The sequence below is a fragment of the Aquarana catesbeiana genome, linkage group LG09 (genome assembly GCF_042186555.1).
Source record: "Aquarana catesbeiana isolate 2022-GZ linkage group LG09, ASM4218655v1, whole genome shotgun sequence".
NCBI lineage: Eukaryota > Metazoa > Chordata > Amphibia > Anura > Ranidae > Aquarana > Aquarana catesbeiana.
Window position 1 is genome coordinate 66638718 of NC_133332.1, and position 21110 is coordinate 66659827.

Here is a 21110-nt window from a genome sequence, read left to right on the forward strand (position 1 = left end):
CGATTTGTCAAAAAAAAAAAAAAAATATGTCCCGGATTTCATTTGAAAAATCTGGTCACCTTTATCCCTGGAGTACCTTTGTCCTGCTATACTTTGGCAGGGTTGGGCCACTTGTTGTCCTCAGGCCCTCTTCTATATCTCCTGACTATCCACTATGTATCCTGGATGCCATTAGGATGTATCCCTGCTGCTGCAATGTCTTTATGGTGGCTCTCTCCCTTGGGCGGTTTCTGTCCCTGCATATGCTATGACTGTAGATGTGTGTGCCTACCGAAGACGGTTGCTGAGGTGGTGCATGAGAAACTGCGTGGTCCTGCTTACTGATCCTGGTTATTTCTGGGGGGGAGCAGGAGTCGCCCTTTGCTTCATGGTCAGCACATCGCCCGCTTATGAGCCTTATCCGCCAAATAGATCCCTCATCCCAGTCCTCTTCAGGGAGATGCTTATTGTAGTCCTGATGGCTGTTTTAAGTTACCTGTTTTGCATTGTTCTTCTTTCATTAAGTATGTACCCCCAGCTGGGGGACTGCAGCGGCCCTTTTTATCTGAAATCCTAGCTCCGGTTTATGTACTGTACTCCAGCAGACCGGTCACCGATGCCTTTTTGCACATTGTGCCCCCACATGGGCTTGTTGCCCTTATCTATTTTGGGTGCTGGGCCTCCTCTGGTTGGAGTGGGGGGATTGGGAATTTACTTATGTTTTCTTTGTTACATGCCTATATATGTCAGTATGTTTTCTGTATTACATGTCTACTGTTCATCATGGGGCTGCTACATATTCTGATTGTGTGGTATTGGGGTGGGTGACCAGTAGGGATGAGCCCACGGTTCGAGTCGAACATCGGGTGTTCGTTTGTTCTAAAACGAACCGAACATATGGGGTGTTTGCGCAAAATTTGAGTGCCGCGGAACGCCCCATAATGCACTGCAAGATCGCAGTGCATTGCTGTATGGCAATTGGCCAAAGCATGCACCTGACCTGCATGCTTTGGCCAATCACAGCGCGCTCTGCTGAGAGAGCCATAATTGGCCAAAGGCAGGGTGGTGTACACAGCATACAATACAGTGCAACCGTTGTACACTTTCTAATACACTTCAGGCGGTGTACACAGTATCTAATACAGTGTAGTGTGGTGTTGCAAAACAAAAAATACATCATGTCTGGAAGACCACCAAGGAGAGGCAGACGCTCCCAGGCCACTAAAAGAGGACAAGTGGCCTCTGTGTCTACAGTCAACGGTGGTGGCCGTGGACATGGTGCATCCTCTGCTGGTGGCCGTGGGGCATGCTTGTCCTTTTTTGCTGCTGCTGGCCATGTTATTGAGCCCCAACATGCAGAAGAGTTGGTGGAGTGGATAACTAAGCCATACTCATCCTCTGTCACCCAGGCTCAGAGTAATTTGCCCTCCAACGCAGCTGCATCAAGTCCAACCTATGTGTGTGATTATATGTCAGTATTACATTGTATATCCCTGTATGTTGCTGTTGTTCAGGTGCTTATCTAATCGTTTTTTGAAACTATCGATGCCCCCGCTGAGACCACCGCCGCTCTTACAGTAAAGAACCTTCTATGTAGTTTTTAAGGTTACACCTCTTTTCTTCAAATTTTAATGAGTGGCCACGTGTCTTGTTAATCTCCCTTCCACAAAAAGTTTTATCCCTATTGTGGCGGTCACCAGTACGGTATTTATAAATTTAAATCATATCCCCTCTCAAGCGTCTCTAATCCAGAGAGAATAAATTCAGTGCTTGCAACCTTTCCTCATAACTAATATCCTCCAGACCCTTTATTAGCTTAGTTGCCCTTCTTTGTACTCGCTCCATTTCCAGTAAACCCTTCCTGAGGACTGGTGTCCAGAACTGGACAGCATACTCTAGGTGCGGCCGGACCAGAGTCTTGTGGAGCAGGAGAATTATCGTTTAATCTATGGAGTTGATCCCCTTTTTAATGCATGCCAATATTCTGTTTGCTTTGTTAGCAGCGGCTTGGCATTGCATGCCATTGCTGAGCCTATCATCTACTCGGACCCCCAGGTCCTTTTCCATCCTAGATTCCCCCAGAGGTTCCCCCCCCCGTGTATAGATTGCATTCATATTTTTGCCACCCAAATGCATTATTTTAAATTTTTTTACATTAAACCTCATTTGCCATGTAGTTGCCCACCCCATAAACTTGTTCAGATCTTTTTGCAAGGTTTAAACATCCTGTGGAAAAGTTATTGCCCTGCTTAACTTGGTATCGTCCGCAAATACAGTGATTGAACTGTTTATCCCATCCTCCAGGTCGTTTATGAACAAAAGCACAGAACCCTGTGGGACCCCACTACCCACCTCTGACAATTCCGAGTACTCTCCATTTATCACCCTCTGAACTTGCCCCTGTAGCCAGTTTTCAATCCATGTACTCACCCTATGGTCCATGCCAAAGGACCTTATTTTGTACAGTAAACGTTTATGGGGAACTGTGTCAAATGCTTTTGCAAAATCCAGATATACCACGTCTGCAGGCCTACCTTTAACTAGATGGCAACTCACCACCTCATAGAAGGTTAATAGATTGGTTTGGCAAGAATGATTCTTCATGAATCCATGCTGATTACTGCTAATGATACCGTCCTCATTACTAAAATCTTGTATATAGTCCCTTATCTCCTCCAAGAGCTTGCATACTATTGATGTTGGGCTAACTGGTCTGTAATTCCCAGGGATGTATTTTGGGCCCTTGGTGCTACATTGGCTTTTCTCCAATCACCTGGTACCATTCCAGTCAGTAAAAATTAGGAACAATGTTCTGGCAATTACTTGACTGAATTCCCTAAATACCCTCGGATGCAAGCCATCGGTCCCGGTGATTTATTACTGTTAAGTTTCCCAAGTCTAATTTTAATTCTTTCCTCTGTTAACCATGGAGGTGCTTCCTGTGATGTGTCATGAGGATAAACACTGCAGTTTTGGTTACTGAAGCTCCCGATTCCCTCGTGAAGACTGAGAAGAACAAATTCAATACCTTCGCCATCTCCCCATCCTTTGTAACCAGATGTCCTTCCTCATTCTTTATGGGGCCAATATGGTCTGTCCTCACTTTTTTACTGTTTACATGTTTAAAGAATTTCTTGGGATTTTTTTTTTGCTCTCCTCCGCTATGTGTCTTTCGTGTTCTATCTTAGCCGCCCTAATTGCACCCTTACATTTCTTGTTGCATTCTTTATAAAGTCTGAATGCTGACGATGATCCCTCAACCTTGTATTTTTTGAAGGCCTTCTCCTTTGCTTTTATATGCATTTTTACATTGGAGTTAAGCCATCCAGGACTTTTGTTCGCTCTTTTAAATTTATTACCCAATGGGATGCATTGGCTAATGCCCTTATTTAATATGATCTTAAAGTAAACCCATCTCTCCTCCGTGTTCTTTGTTCCTAAGATTTTATCCCAATTCATGCCTTCTAACAAGGTTCGTAGTTTAGGGAAGTTGGCTCTTTTGAAATTCAGTGTCTTTGTATTCCCCTTATGTTTCCTTTTTTTGTGATTTATACTGAAGCCAAATGACCTGTGATCACTGTTTCCTAAACTGCCCCGTATTTCCACCTCCATGATCAGTTCTGTATTGTTGGTTCCCAGGTTGAGGAAGGGAGTAACGTGTGCCTAGAGAGAGGGGGTGCCACAGAAGGACAAGAAACTGGCAGCCATGTTTCACACAACATAAAAAAAATCTCCTGCACCCAGGGGCTTAGTCCATATGTAAATGGTGTAGCCAACCCTTTCATATTCTATACAAAAGTCATAGGTCTTGTTGCCCTCCTCAGAACAATGGGTGTCCTTAGAGCTGAAACATATAGAAAAACTCACAAACAAATGTTTGAAAAGGCTTAACATAGCTCCACAAAATCGGAACTGTATCTTCTGCAACCTGGACCGTATAAGAAGGAACCAGATGGTATCACAAACAGCTTACGCGTTATGAGGGAGTACCCTCTTCAGTGATAGCAAACTAACTTTACCTAAGTTCTCTCTAAGTTCATATTAGACTATATACTACATCGTGTTATCAAACTCGCATTTTTGAGTTTGATAACCTGATGTAGCATATGGTCTAATCTCATGGATTGGCATGGAGGGTGGGGTCCACCCGGATGGGCGTGACAAGCTCTGATGTGTGTCACCCAGACATGTGAATGACTATATTTAGAGGGAACTTAGGTAAAGTTAGTTTACTATCGCTGAGGCTCTGATCAAGAGGGTACTCCTTCGTAATGCGTAAGCCATTTGTGATACCATCTTGTTCCTCCTTATACCCGGTCCAGGTTGCAGAAGATACAGTTACGATTTTGTGGAGCTATGTTAAGCCTTTTTAAACATTTGTTTGGGAGTATGAGCCCGTTCCTGCGCCCAACAAGAGTATCTGTGAGGGGTTACAGTGTTGTGGCACCACCACCCAAGGCCCAATTTTTCTGCCCCTGTTTAACAGGGGCATGTAATTACAACTTTCAATGTAATATTTCACAGCAGGGCCCGTTCCAGCGCCCAACACAAGTATCTGTGAGGGGTTACAGTGTTGTGGCACCACCACCCATAGCCCAATTTTTTTGCTCCTGTTTAAGAGGGGCATGTAATTACAATTCTTGATATAATATTTCACAGCAGAGCCCGTTCCTGCGCCCAACAAGAGTGACTGTGAGGGCTTACAGCGTTCTGGTACCACCAACACCTAAGGCCCAATTTTCTGCAGAGTATATAGGGCGGGCCATATATATATAAATTATACTGCTGTTCAGAGTATATAGTGCCTGCCCCCCCCGCCATTTTTAAAAAAATTTGGGTGCGGGGTTTCCCGTAATACCCTTACCAGACCTGAAGGGCCTGGTATGGATTTCGGGGGACATCCATACCATTTTTTTTTTTTATATTTTTATCTATATTGTCGGGATCCGAAAATACGTTACAGCCGCGAGCAGTTTTGATATGTTTTCCTTTAGAAATGTCATTTTGCTCTGGCACTGTTCTAAACACGGGAAAGATGCGCTACTTTACCGGCATACTAAGGACACCCCCAGGCACGATATTTAAAGGAATATTTAATTGTTATTGTTTTACTTAACATCACTGCTCCCGAAAAAATGGCTGTTTTTAAAACTTTTTTTTGGCATTGATACATGTCCCCTGGGGCAGGACCCGGGTCCCCAAAATTTTTTACGGCAATAACGTGCATATAAACCTTTTAAAATGAGCACTTTTGATTTTTCACGTTCGTGTCCCATAGACTTTAACGGTATTCGCGTGTTTGAACAAATTTTTTGCCTGTTCATATGTTCTGCTGCAAACCGAACCGGGGGGTGTTGTGTTCAGCTCATCCCTAGTGATCAGCCCTGGACCTCCCCTGCGAGGGCTAAACATTACTATTCCTGTTGTAAATTTGATATTAGGATCTTATGTCTATATGTAAAATAGTGTCCTGAAACACTAGGGGTCTGGTGTTGGCGTTTCAATTTCTGCAGCGTCACACACCTCATCTTTGTATTCTCCCAGGAGACTAATTCGACTGGTGGTAAACTCTTGAGCATTAGGAGGCTCTGGGTCCGTCATTTGTACCATTCCACTTATTCCAATCTCTCACATGGTGTTAGTGTACTGATACGCAAATCTCTGCCTTTCTGCCTTCTGGCATTAGACGTTGACCCAGGGGGCTGGTATGTTATATTGCATGCAATTATTTCTACCTTGGAAGTTGTCATAGTGGGATTGTATCTGCTCCCTCCAGTCTTGGTGCATTTACTTTACCAATTGACATCCAAACTGTTGGTTTATGCTACTGATAACATCACAGACATCCAGCTCTGCCACGGATCTGGTGTCTTGGGCGGAAGTCTCCAATTTTACAGATGTCTGGAGGTGGAGACACCCTAACTCTAGAATTGATCTGGTGTACGCTGGGGGGAGGTCTGTCCTTTCCAGGGTTCGCGATGTCACCATTCTACCCAGGGGTATCTCTGATCACGCTCCTATTTCCCTGCAGCTCAGTTTGGCGTGTTCTTCGGCAGAAGGCTTGTGGCGTTTGTCTAGGTTCTGGCTATCTGACTCGAGAGTTGACATCCCTTGCAAAACTGATATGATCAATTTCTGGAACTCCCAGAATCACACTGTTTCTATCCCTATTAGGCTGGATTCACACCTATGCATATTTAGTGCTTTTTGCAATTTGCAGATTTGCACTACAGAACTTGTTCCATAGGAAACCATGTTAAATGGACTGTAGTGCAAATCTGCAAAATGCAAAAAGCACAAAAAAATGCACAGGAGTGAATCCAGCCTTACTTGGGATGCATTTAAGGCCTGCACAAGGGGTAGCCTCCAGGACCATATTGGGAGGGTGCGTAGGGGTGCCCATAAAGATTTACAGGAGGCCGAAAATAAAGCTATGGCCCTGAAGACTATTTATGTTGGGGATAGGGACCCTCTGATGTATTCCTCTCTCCCGGCAGCTCTGCGGGATGTTTCCCTTATCTGTATATCTGCTACAAAAATTCATCTGCTCCATCAGAGTCAAAGGATCTTTGAACAAGGGGAGAGGAGTGGTCGACTGCTGGCATGGTTGTCACGGGAACACTACACCCCAGTGTCCATATCCTGTATTCAGTCCCCTACCGGGGAAGTTATGGTAGATCCCTCGCAGATTAATGCTCGGTTTGCCCCATATTATCAGGAGCTCTATAACTCCCGAGTGACGTACACTGAAGGGGAACTGCATACATACAGTCAGGTCCATAAATATTGGGACATCGATACAATTCTAATCTTTTTGGCTCTATACACCACCACAATGGATTTGAAATGAAACTAACAAAATGTGCTTTAACTGCAGACCCTTAAAAAGTGGGAGGCACATCAGGCTGTAATTGACTGCAAAGGATTTGCAACCAAGTATTAAAAAGTGAAAGTTTGATGGATGATTGTTAATCTGTCCCATTACTTTTAGTCTCTTAAAAAGTGGGAGGCACATATACAAACTGTTGTAATTCCTACATCGTTTACCTGATTTGGATGTAAATACCCTCAAATTAAAGATGAAAGTCTGCAGTTAAAGCACATCTTGTTTGGAAGGTACCCAGACTGGTGATATTCACACTACAGCTACCAGTAAGCCAGGGTGGACTAGCTCTCCCGAACTTCCAACAGTATTATTGGGCGTCGGTCCTGGTGAACGGTCCGTTGGTGGTTCTCCCAGCCCAGGGACAACCCCGAGGTGACTGGAGGTGGCGATTATGGGGTCATACTCTACGCTGAGTAATCTAGTTTACCGAGGGGTATGGGCCCACTCTGTGATAACTACCTTGATGCATATGACAATAACAGTGTGGAACTGGGTCAATGGGCAGCGCCGTCCCCGGAGTCATTTCCCCTCAACCTCCCTCACCTGTGCAGCATATCCAACCCTTAAGTATGGGCCTCTAGAGGTGTGGTGGGGCTAAAACACCTGGTGACACAGCATAGGCTGAGTACTTTTTCAGAGCTCAAGATAGCATATAACCTACCCAATTGGATGTTCTTCAGGTACCTGCAGGTGAGGCACGCCTTTCAGCATCAGTTTCCTGGTAGAGTCACGCTTAGGTCAGAGCCAGTAGAACGCCTGCTGTCGTCAAAAGTTCTGCATGTTTCCTTGTCCTCACTGTACTTCCACCTCACAATAGCTCCATCCTCTAAACTGACCAAGGTTGTTTTGAAGAGGCAAAAAGATATTCCTTTCTTAACTAAGGAGGATTGTGTGTCTTCCTATGTTACAAATTTGCTTTATCCAATTGAAGTTTCTGCATAGAGCTTACTATACGCCTCAGAGACTAGCTGGTATCTACCCCGATAGGTGCTCGTCATGGAGGCTTCTTTTATACATATGATTTGGTCATGTCCCCTTCTGCAGGAGTTTTGGGAGAAGGCCCCAGCGGATATCAATCGGTCTGCAGGGACTACCCTTGCACTAAACCCCTAGGTCACATTGTTGAATGTAATTGCAGACCCCGCTGTGCGGAAATATACCAAACTATTCATAATATATACGCTACATACTATGCTCGTAGAGAGGTTTTGCTGAAATGGAAGGCTGCATTGCCATCCACTGTTGTCTCCTGGTGAAATACCCTGAATAATGTCCTACCTTTGTATAGAATAATGTACATTAACAGGAACTGTCTGAGTAAACTTGACAAGATCCGGATAGACTCTCGGGGCTCCCTGCAAATGGAGATTTGGATCTATAGGTGGACCTATAGAATTGAACATACTACTTGACTGGGTCTCCCCCAGCATGGTTACGGTCCCCCCCCCTTTTTTTTTTTTTTGTAGTTTCCTCCTTTATCCTCGGGTATTTTTCAATCAGCATTTACAGTTGCTGATCAGTGTATTCTGACAGCTGCTGATGCCGCTGGCAGAATACAACATTCCAGCATGTGGGGGATACCTCAGTCCACCTCGTTTGTGTGGATGAAGGAATCTGTTAATATTTTAACTAACTGTGCATAGCCAACTTTAGTTTGCAGCACTTTTTATCATAAAAAAACTGTCATACTTTCTTTAACCAAAATAAAGTTACATATGGCTTATTTATCATCATTAGTAGGACTATAGGTTTGCCCTAAATACTTCTTGTAGAGACAGGAAGGGCTGGTCCTGTCACATAACAGCACTATATTCACACAAATGGAGTTATTATTTAAGATTCAATTACCACATTTTATTGAAATCCTGTGTATTACAGGGGTATGCTATCGTATGAACCAAAACAAAGATGGTGTCGTCAGCCTCAAGGAAGAGCAGGTGAGCTGTGTAAATATGATTAAAAAAACCTGTAAAGAATTTCAGAAGTATTAATGCATTTCTATCCATATGAACAAATAAAGTGAATGATACTGGGAGAGGCCACACAATTGATGCTCCCAGCACTGACTGTTGAAGGTGATATATATATATAATATTTTGCGTATACAAAAGTGTTTTTTTGCATGAACAAATTAAAGCGGTAGTAAACCCAGCTTGGTGATTTTTACCTACAGGTAAGCCTATAATAAGGCTTATCTGTAGGTAAAATGAATATCTCCTAAACGTGCACTGTTTAGGAGATATTTACCCTGGATGCAGCCAGTTATGTCACCAGCGCATGTACTCTGAAGAACCCAGCCTTTCTTGCTGGACTTTCAGAGCTTTGTGCCGGAACCGAGGGCTCCAGCACGCATACGCAGGAGTGCTGTTATAGCAGCTCCGGCTTATCAAATAGCTGGATCCTGCAAACTCGGAAGACCGGGGGAAGATGTCAGCCCTCTCAGTGGTGACAGCACAGTGCTGGAGGGCTTTGTTCCAAGGTGATGACGATGCATACTAGCACATTATGCAATTGCCTTACACAGGGTTTATGTTTATTTTTTTTATAACAGCCACGGTTTACTACCGCTTTAAAAAGAATAGGGTAGCGATAGTGTGGTGGAAAAATATGGATGCGTAGGTAGGCATCCCTTGACATTCACAGAGGGTATAAGATTCCCCAGTTTAAAAGTACCAATGCCTGACCTGGAAGGTTCCATGATGAACTTCTGAACACAATGGAACTTGTTGAGACATTTTAGATTCGGAATGAGGATAATGTCTCCATTTGCCTTGAGGAAAATAAATCGGTTTGATTTACAAAAAAAAAAAAAAATGGTATTTGTCCACCTTCTAGGATGGAAACTGATTCCTTGAGAAGTGAACTGTTGAAGTGCAGAGACCTGTCTGCCTTCGCAGGGAAGCTGGCAAACATGACAGCATAAAGCAGGGTGGAGACAGAGCCCAAGACCTAGTTTGTAACCCCTAGACACAATGTTTTGGACCCAGACGTCTGTTAGGTTTTGGGACCAGATGGCCGTGAAGGCTGACAGGGGTTCCCCCGACTGACAAGTGGGGGCATCCCCTCACTGGTCAAAGGGCTTGGTGGGTTTAGAGGTTCTAGTGAAACTGGGTTCCAGACTTGGATCCTGAGAAAAACAAAAGCATCTTTTTGGATCTAGTGGTCAAATGCCTACCTGCACAAGTTTTGGCCATCATTTTCTTGGGTAAAAGGGTACTCTTCCTCCAGATCGCCCAACCAAAACTTCTGTGATTAAAGTATCCAAAAGAGGCATTGCCCATGAAATGGCATTCTCACAAGGTGCTTCTTGCAAAAAGTTCTGCAGACCAATACTTGAGCCAAAGGATCCTTTGCATATGTATGGATGGGAGACTCAATATAGATATTTGGAAGATAGAAGTGTTTGGACCAGACAGTTTAATGCACAGACACAGTCGTGGCAGTATGTTGCACAGCTGGACCTGCAAAGGAGGACAAGGCCTTAAGGAGGGCCTCTAACCTTTTTGTTCACAGGGACCTTGAAAACCAGGACACCCTTAACAGGGACACTTAAGCTTTTGTTAAGACAGGAAGTGTAGGGTCGATGGCTAGGATTTTTCTTTTGTTTTTTTTTAGAAATACCTCCTCAATAGGGTTTTGCTGAGCAAAACAACTTGGGAGGTACAAACATTTTTTTTCAGGGTGAAGCCAGTCACCATATAGCACAGGCTGAAAAAAATGAGGGCACAGTAAAAGCTTTGGCAGGCTGAAGTGTTTTTAAGGGAGCCCAGGCTGGTGGTGACCTTGGCCTGGCGGACACAAGGTATGTGCACATTGCGCCAATAAGGATAGAAAGAGCATCCTTCAGCTTAGAAGGTATTTCGGCAGATTGGGCCTCCCCCTCTAATACTGAACAGTCAAGGGTAAGCTGAGGTGCCATCCTCCTCCTCAGGAAGCACAGGTAAAGCAAGAGAAAAATCAAAGCTAGACTCTGGAAGAGAAGATGGAAGATGAGGGAGCACTTTTGTGGTCACTGCAGTCTGATGCCTCTAAAAGGACTGACAGTCTACCCATTGATTCAGACATGTATTTAAGAACTCCTCTATGGATAAGCATGAAGAGTGGTGTGCCTAAGTGAGCTAGGGAGGCATATGGAGGAAGATAGCAACTCTGACTATGGACATTGAATATAGCTATAAGTAAGGGGCCCTACATTTCCTTCCTGAACCATTAAAAGCATGTGCTTGCTGGGCCCCTAGACCCATGTCTTTTGCATCAATGATCAGCCAGCTTAGATGTATTCCTTAAGAGGGAACATGTGGACTTCTACTGCATAGCAGAAGGGATGCATACAGTTACTGTAACTGTAAGCAGAGGGGCCTGTACATCCAAGGATTGCGTTGCTGTGTCCTTGATAAACAGAAAAAACAGCATATGGGAGAGCAAAAAAATAGAACATGCATACGCAGAACAGCTGAGGTGAAGGAGGCTGCACAGACACCCCGGTGGCCTCTGGATGTGATCTAGCCTACAGAAAATGGCATCTAATTTTTTTTTTTTTTATAGAACGAGTAAAAAGAGCCAGACTACTGTTCCTTGCATCTGGCTGCAACAAAATGAGTCAGTCAGCGCTCTCAAGTTGCTCTCTCTGGTCTACTTTGGTTTAAGGCCTGGTTCACACCTATGCATCTTTTAGTGCATTTTCAGTTTTGCAGAAACACACTACAGTACATTTAGCATGGTTTCCTATTGATGTAGTTCACATCTGTGCATTGTACGGAAAGGGCCAGGGACTTTTTTTCTGGTTTTTGGTTCCATAGACTTCAATGGATCAAAAATGTGTATTGAAAAAGGCAAAATGTCCCCGGAATATGCATCAATTGCAACCTGCATAGGTGTGAATCAGGCCTAAAAGAGCTTAAGCCCTGACATACATCTGCTTTTGCTGTCCTCCCTGCTTTAACCACTTTGCGCCTGCGCTATAGCCAAATGACAGCTACAGCGTGGACCTTAATTGCCAGGAGGCCATCAATAGACGTTCTCCCGTGCATGAGTTGCCTGCGGCGTGCTCTGTGATCACATAGTCAATGAGACTCGGCAGATCGGCGTAAGGAGCCGATCGCAGCCCCCTACCACGTGATGTAAACAAAAGATCAGTAAATTACCTTTTTTTTTTTTTTTTTCCCTGCTCAAGCTAAAATAAAATTACCTGTTTGCAAAATGTTATAACAAACTATAAAAACGGTTTTGTTTATTTTTTTGGATGTATTTATCCAAATCATCCCCAAACAGCCATTCACCGCGGAAAGGAAAACTAGCCAGGAGCTTTTTGCAAGGTGTTTTGGCTGACTAATTTTTCAACCATAGTATTCTACGCATATGTACCAGCCCCAAGCGTAAGGTGCGAGGCCTGAAGAATAGAATCTCTCATAGCGTCTATTGTAAAACATAAGGCACCTGGTAGCTCGGCTAAATCCTGGGCCTGCTGATCAGGGATAACCTTGAGCACCTGTTTAAACTGGTCTTTCAAGGATTGAATTAAACCAATTGCTGCCACTGCAGGTTGAGTCACTGAACCTGCCAGAGAAAATGCGTTTTTAACAGGAATTCCAATGTTTTATCCATTGGATCCATAAGCATTTGAGCATGGTCTACCAGACAACTTTTATTCACAGAGGATATAGCAGTGTCAGTTGCTGGCATCTCCCACTTTTTAGTGAATTTTTCCTCCATAGGATAAAGTGTTTTGGGAGGAAAAAAAATGTTTATCTGGGTGATCCCACTCAGAATACATAAGCTGTTCCAGCAATGAATGGACAGGAAAGGCATGCACAGCTTGAGGAGTCTTTAGCGAACCCAAACAAGAAGTGGGCTTGTCAACCGACTCAGTTAAGGGTAGCAAAAAAGTGGAGCGGACCAACTCAGTAAGAGATTGCACCATCAATCTTTCAGATTGTGAAGCTGAAGGAGATCCTTCTGCATTTGACCCTGCAGAAGAGGAGTCATCAGCCTCTTCACGGTCCCCTGAGGGAAATTCGTCTTCTCCCGCCCCCAGTTCCTCTGTTTGAGGGTCCCGGGTAGTGGAAGGGGACCTGTCGCGTTTTGTCCCACTCTGAAAAGATGCGATTAAAGCCGCTAACCTTTCCTCCAATCCTATCATAGCTGAGGAAAAACATCTTCAGTAATATAGACAGGGGCTGCAGTGTCGGAAACAGTTGCAACATTTGACAGTCCCGATGGCTCACTCTGACCAACCACCTCAGATCTCTTAGGGGAGGATGCCATTGTAAGAGATGAGACTAAGCTTCTTAGAGCTTGAGGGAGACACTTTTTTGAGCCCTTTTTTGGGGTGTTTCTACCTCTCCTTCTGACCATAGTCTGATGCACAAATGCAGAGGTACTACCAGAAGAAATTGCACCCACTGCTTGAGCAAATGGTCCAGCAACTGCCGTTGCTATTAATGCTCAGCCTGATGCTTCAGTAAATGTGCCAAGGGAATGCCTGTGTCACTACTTACTTGCCCCCTTCTGCTCGTGTCCCTCCGTCAGCTGCAGTCAGCAAAATGGAGTTTTTCAAATGCACTCCCACGCTGGACGCTAACGCCGCCCCCCACCATCTCCTTTCAAAAGAGCATTTCCTGCGCGAGCGCGGGCCTCCAACGGGATCGGCGTGAGGGGGGGTGGCGAGGAGGAGAGCAGGTGACAAACCGCCGTGCTGAGGCGGTGGAAGAACAGAGCGGCATACGCCGATTGTTCTGGCTTCCCCCTACCTATCCAGGGAGAGGGGGAGAGCTTCTGCCCAGGTGGGGGGTGTTTTTAGAAAAAAAATCCCCCCCAACATCTTACCAGAGGCCTGGGACTGCTAGCCAGAGGAATTCTGCAGCTTCTGCTGACACAGAGCAATCTAAGGAAAGCACGAACAAGGTACGTGCTCTATACAGCCCCCAGTGGTGACTTTAGGCATGACAACATTTACTTTTAAAGGAGACAATCCATAATACAATTTTAAATTCCTTAGGAATCTCCACTTACCTTATCCCGCTGCAGAGATTCTGTGGTTAAACCAACAGACCCAATCTTCACCCCTCACGGTGGGCTCCGTTAAAAAACCTTCAGGGACCAGGGGGCCCTTTTTATTAGGGGTTCCACTCCCCTGGATCCGTAAAGCACCCTGCCAGAAAACTTTATGGCTGAAAAAAACAAAGCACTGGATCCCGGAGTCCAGCTCTCTAAAAAGAGAAGCGTTACGGGCTAAACCTCGTTTCTTAAGCCACGAGGCCTGGGTACCTTTCAGTTCAGCCTAAAAAGATGCTTTGAATGGATCCGGTTGCATAGCTTGCCCCAGCAAAGGAATATTCCAGTGGAGCTCAGCATAGCACATCTTTACTTGTGACCAACACCTAAGACAATGGCGAAAAAACGGAGGTACTCCCAGTAATGGGAGGGGTTATATAGGGAGTGAACTTCCTGTCTTAGGGTGAGCCAGTGTCCATCACCTAAAGGTGGCCTATAACCCACATAGTAACTACTATGGCTCTGTGGACCGTGATGTACGATAAAGAAAATAGGATTTTTTTTAACAGCTTATCTGTAAAATCCTTTTGTTGGAGTACATCACGGGACACAGAGGTCCCTCCCCTCTTATACACATTTCTTTGCTACAAAACGGAGGTACTCCCAGTAGTGGGAGGGGTTATATAAGGAGTGAACTTCCTGTCTTAGGATGTTCCAGTGTCCATCACCTAAAGGTGGCCTATAACCCACATTGTAACTATTATGGCACTGTGCCCCGTGATGTACTCCAAGAAAAGGATTTTACAGGTAAGCGGTTATAAAAATGCTATTTATTCCCAAATTTTCGTTTTTGTTTTTTTTTGTTTTGTTTTTTAGCAAAAAATAAAAAAAAGGCATAGTGATTACTTACCACCAAAAGAAATATCTCTTTGTGGGGAAAAATGTTTTAATTTGGGTACAGTGTTTCATGACCGCGCAATTGTCACTCAAAGAGTGACAGCGCTGAAAATTAGCCTGGGCAGAAAGGGGGTTTAAGTGCCCAGTAAGCAAGTGGTTAAACAGCCTCAACACCACCTTATGCTGGTGAAGAACCAAGAAAGGCTCCTTGCAGGAAAGTGCAGCCAATTAGAAGACCCTTTGGGGATGATTTACTAAAACTGGAGAGTGCAAAATCTAGTGCAGATCTGCATAGAAACCAATCAGCTTCCATGTTTTTTGTCAAAGCTTAATTTAACCGCTTCAGCCCCGGAAGATTTTACCCCCTTCCTGACCAGAGCGTTTTTTGCAATTCGGCACTGCGTCGCTTTAACTGACGATTGCGCAGTCGTGCAACGTGGCTCCCAAACAAAATTGACGTCCTTTTTTTCCCACAAATAGAGCTTTCTTTTGGTAGTATTTGATCGCCTCTGCGATTTTTATTTTTTGCGCTACAAACAAAATAAGAGCGACAATTTTGAAAAAACGGATTTTTTACATTTTGCTATAATAAATATCCCCCAAAAATATATAAAAAACATTTTTTTTTCCTCAGTTTAGGCCGATCGAATTCTTCTACAAATTTTTGGTAAAAAAAAAAAAATCGCAATAAGCGTTTATTGATTGGTTTGTGCAAAAGTTATAGCGTTTACTAAATAGGGGATAGTTTTATGGCATTTTTATTAATAATTTTTTTTTACTAGTAATGGCAGCGACCTTTATTGTGACTGTGACGTTATGGCGGACATTTTTGGGACCATTGTCATTTATACAGCGATCAGTGCGATTAAAAATGCACTGATTACTGTGTAAATGACACTGGCAGTGAAGGGGTTAACCACTAGGGGGCCGGGAGGGGTTAAGTGTGTCCTAGGGGAGTGATTACTAACTGTAGGGGGATGGGCTAGCAGGGTCATTACTCTGATCACTGCTCCCGATGACAGGGAGCTGTGATCAGTGACACTTGTCACTAGGCAGAACGGGGAGATGCTGTTTACATCAGCATCTCCCCTTTTGTCCTCTCCGTGAGGCGATCGTGGGACCCGCGACCCGACTCGCAGAGCTCCCGGCCGGTGCGCGCACGCAATGGCACGGCGGGGAATTCAAATGGAGGTACCTGTAAGTCCATTTGCCCAGCCGTACCATTCTGCCGACGTACATCGGCGTGCGCCGGTCAGGTACCGGTAACAAGCTGGAACTGGAAGGCTACCATGCACAGATGCACCAGATTTTGCACTCTCCCGTTTTAGTAAATCAACCTTTGAGTCTAAGTAATCACAAAGAAAACCTTGTGTGTAAGAAGCAACAAGAGAATGCCATGAAGAGGCTCAAAAGTGCAAAGTCTGCAAAACAGACAAGACCAAATAAAAGTTCCAAGGAGGCTTGCACACGTGTTGCAATCCATGTGACACCGTTCACCCAGCTTTTACCAGGGGAGCAACCATAAAGCAGAATGGACAGCAAACCTGACTAATCTGGAAGAGTCCACAGTTTGTCAGCCAAGAGATGGATGTCCACATACTTCTTAGCCAAACAGGTACAATCAGAACCTTCCACCTTTATTCTGCACAACAGGTGTGGAAGGGCTTTAATGGAGTCAAGTCATTGGTCAGGGAAAACTGATCTCCAGGAGTCACTAGGACATCCACCGCAAATGCCTGAGGATTCCTTATTGCGGCACACAAACCTGTCTAGCTTATTATCAAACATGGATGCCAAGAGATTCATATCTAGCGTTGCACACCACAGACACATTTCTGCAAACACCTCCGAGTGAAGGGCCCATATTCCTGGATTCAACTGTGGACTGCTGAAAAAGTATGCCTGCCAAATTTCCATGTAAGGAATGTGCACAGTGGCGAGGGCCAAACTGTGTAGTTCTGCCTTACACAAGATCAGGTGTGCTTCTTTCTGAGCAGGGCAACTTCTTGTCCTTTTTTGATGGCTGATGTAAGACTCCACAGGCAGACAGACCAGTGTGGGATAGACAGCCAAATCTCTAGACGCTTCACAATGTTGATCGGCAACTTGTGCTCCTCTGACAACCACCTTTCCTAAACTGAGAGGTTCTCCAGAACACCTCCCCAACCTGGCAGGCTGGAATACATCTTTAAGACCTTCCAGTTTATTGTAAGGAAGCATTTTTCTGACATTCAGCATCTGCATCAAGAGCCACCATTCCTGAGCCAGCCTGGTCTTGGGAGTCATATTCATTAGCAGATCCAAAGACTCCTGACACTTGTCCCAAATGGACAGAATATAGTGTTGAAAAGCTCAGGAATTAAACTAGACATATGGGACCATATTGAAGACGGCTATCATCTTCCCCAGCATCCTTATGCAGACCCAAATTGAAGGACTTTTCAACAACCCCTACGACTCCCCCTGGAATCGGAGAGAAAGGCATTTCTCCTATAGGATCTGCACTTTAGGCTGGCTACGTTGATGACTAAGCCTCCTGAACATATTCCTTCCGTGAAGCTGGTTGTCTAGGTACCCCACAATGGGAATAACCTGAGTCCTCAACAAACCCAGAACCAGAGCCAAACTGGTAGTGGCTATCCTCTACTGTGAACGACAAACTGCTGGAAAATTGAAATGTGTAGGTAGACATCCTTCATATCCATTGATTCCAGGAAGTCCCCATGAAGTGAAACAATCACTGACCAGGAAGTCTCCATCCTTAATCTTTGTAACTTCAGGAACTTGAGACCTTTGAGGTCTAGAAGAGGCCGGATGTCCCCCTTTAACTGAAATAAATGCTGTGTGACCTGTCTCCTCATGATGACCCCCTGGGGACAGTAGCCTTTCCAGAGCTGCAAAGACCACTGCTTTTTTTTTTTTTTGTGGCTCTGAAGACACCCTGAAGTGGAGGGGGAAAGCAACAAAACTCCAGCTTGCAACCTCTGGCCACCACACTGCAGACCCAGTCTTATTTTTTTCCTGAGTCCAGAAGGTCACAAAAAACACATCCCCGCACAAAGCAAGTGGGGGCACCCCTTCACTGGGCTCCCACTTTTGCCTCTTTTGAACAAATGCTATGGCAGCGTATTGCTTCAGTCCCGCACATTAACCATCTTCAGAGAGATATAACTAAAAACAGTGGCTTAGCCAAGCTGGGAGGGAGGGGTTGTGCCTGGGTGTGAAATCCTGCCTTTTTTTTTTTTTAACAGTGTCCATTCATCTGAGGGTAGCAGCACCAAAGAATCATGAAAATCAACTGTCCTGTGATGTGCGTTTTATGAAAAGTGATTTGCTTCTCTCAGAGCAGAAAGAAGACATCCATCATCTAAGGACACTAGCAGAAAACTGAAGCTGTGTGGGAGGGGTTATATTGGGCCGGGCTGATGTAAGACCGGGGCTGTCCTTACTGTTGTTTGCCAATGTCCAATCACCTGAAGGCAGCACATAATTTAGTAGTCTAAAATTGATCCTGTGTCTTGCTAATATGTACATGTATTGTGTTTGTTTACAAGAAACATTGCAACTACATGTTGTTTCAAGTATCCCAAAATGAAGTGTTTAATTGTGACCAGGCTCCTATCAATTATTAATTGATCACTATTCTTCTCATTTTAAGTGGCTTCAGATGACTCATCTACAATGAAGACCGCACCCTGCAAACAAAGAAGAGTACAAGCAATGGATGGAACAGTGGGGGCCCGGCTTATCAATAATAGTGTTCAGGGGCCACTAAACATTGCAGTCTGTTTTATGTAGAAGTTTTTCAATTGGACATTAACAAGTGAATGTTTCTTATGCTCAGGGAATAGAGATGAATGATGTAAATAGCTCAATGTGTGTTAATGTAATAAATCTTCTTTGATATGGTGTAACTAGATATGTGCTTATAGCTTATCCTGACAACATATGCAGCCTCAGTTTTCTCCTGAACAGTGCTGCACAATGGTTGGACCTTGGGCACCTACTGCAAGACTACCAGACAGTTTCTATTTATCTGATGAAAAACATGCAAAAAGCTTGAGGGAGCCTGAAACATTGTGATGTAGACCAATTAGCCTGTAGATTATACAAGGGAGCTCTTGATATGTCATATTAAATTTACAGGTGTAAATGTTAAAGTGGTATTTAAACCTAAAACCAAACATGTAATATATTGCACCTTACCAATCATTAGATGTGGTGGCTGCATTTTTTTTTTTTTCTTAGATTTTTTTTTTTCCCCCTCTGTTTGCACCTGGTGATCAGCACAGCAACACACCTCCTGTATTAGAGTGCCTCTACTTTAAGGTATCTTTGGACAGCAGAATTTTAATCTGGGGGGAGGGGCATGTTCGATGTATTAGCAAATATAGGTACACTAACAAAATGAAGCCAAACGCCATCTCACACTTTATAAGCAGGTACAGGAACAGCTTTCTTTCCTTTTGGGATAAAGGAAATCATAAAAAGCTGGATAGTGTAAGCACCCCCATCCGTATTAAATGGTTTGTTTCAACACTTCTACTAAAAATGCAAGACAGCTTGTTCTTTTGAAAAACAACAGACTTACTGAGCAGATCACCAGGTGAAAATAAAGAAAAGAAATACTAAAAAAAGAAAAGCAATTCATCCATCAACTGCAATATAATAAAATGTTTGCTTTTGGGCTTCATACTACTTTAAAAAATAATTTGAGGGGAAACCTACACTGATAGAATAAGGAGGCTGCCACTGCTGATCTCGCCAATTTAAAAGCAAAAAGGATTTTTGTACACACTGTAAAATCCTCGTCAATTGAGGGACATAGGAGTTCTTAGACTGTCAGGTTTTACTGCCACCAACAGGAGGATACTAGCAATAAAAAAAAAAAGCCATCGGCTAGCTCAGGTGAAAACACCACCCACAAACACCATACCTAAGTTGTGCAACAAATTAGTTATAAGAACAGTGGCTGCCTGTAATGCAGGGCAACAAAGGCTAACGCACCATAACACACAAGGCCTAAATATCCTTCTTGTAGAACTTAAAAAATAGACAGAAGACCAGGTGGAAGCCTTGTAATTTGGGAAAAGCAATGCCGAAAAAGAAAAGAAGAAATCAGTCTAGATCTAGAAGATCTGCACCTTGACAGGAAAGAATGGAACCCAATCCTTAAGAGCAGAAACCATCTAGAGAAGGAGGATCGAGGAGTCTGTGTACCCTTATGGAGTTCATCCAGAATAGAAAAATAATCCGCCTTCCTGAAAATCAGTGGCTAAAAGACCGCAGGTTATCACTGGCTGTGCAGAGACCTGCGAATAAATGTGGTCGCCAGCGAACCATCGTTATAGCGTTCAGGGCCGGTAGGCGCACCTAGCCACTGAGAACCACAGCATGAATTAGAAGATTCCTGCACCTGCCTTGATCGCTGGTGTGAATGTAGCATGACACTGCAAGTACCTGTATTAGTCTTCCAATCAGTTCCTGTCCCAGAGAGTGAGTCTCCCTAACCGGGACACAGACAGCAATAAAAACCTGACAGGTGTTCTAATCCATTGCCACTCTATACAAAACTAAAATAAAAAAAAATAAGTTTTGCCTTTTGTTACACTTTAAGGCCTTAGCTTTAACTTTTATTGTGTACAGAAAGCTATTACAAAGCATTTGCAGAGCTTTCAGCAAGTATCAAAATCCAGTACCGCTCAGTTCCAGTTTAGGAATGGTATAGAGTAGACAGATATCAATGGGAGAACTGACTGTCACTTTGGCTTCAGCACTAATTCGGGCTTGTTGAAAGCCTGTTAGCAGCTTGTGTGAAGTAATCATTAGCCCTCCCACTACGATCTGTGTATATTTTCCAAACTGGAGCTACCATTCATAGAAGCTGTACTAGTTTCTATATATGGAAAGTTTAAGGAAATGGTAGGTGTATAATATACCTGGTCAATCCAATCACAAACAAGAAAAAATGGGACCTGGTGCCAAATTAGCCCGGTCTAACCCCTCAGGACTTTCAAAGACAGACCAAGTAGGTAAGTAAAATAGGTGCATTTTATTACAATAAATTCATAAAAATTAGCATCATAAGAAATACATCAGTACAAAAACATAGTTGACATTTGAACCCAAATACATGCGTCTGTATGTACAGTAAGCTGCCCTTAGAAATGGATGGGGCTAGCAGAGTTGCATACGTGCGGGTACACCCGACATGTTTCGGTCCTTCAGAGGTTTTTATGCCATTTGGGTCATAAGAATTCTATAATACAAATATATACGTTAGTAAAGTATTTTTCAAAATTGTAGATAGGTACACACATGCGCGTGTGGCCATCCCTCTGCGCTCCAGAGTGGA

General features: G+C 43.9%; 1 protein-coding gene across 1 annotated transcript in view; it reads left to right on the forward strand.

The window, feature by feature from the left end:
• LOC141107755 (calpain-2 catalytic subunit-like) overlaps nt 1–18669 on the forward strand; it is a 77969-nt gene extending 59300 nt beyond the window's left edge. Inside the window, exons 20-21 of the mRNA XM_073598689.1 lie at nt 8744–8802; nt 18414–18669. Of these exons, the coding sequence (XP_073454790.1) occupies nt 8744–8802; nt 18414–18440 (86 nt within the window). The 3' untranslated portion in view covers nt 18441–18669. The remainder of the gene's footprint in view (nt 1–8743; nt 8803–18413) is intronic.
• The last annotated feature ends 2441 nt before the right edge of the window (nt 18670–21110 follow it).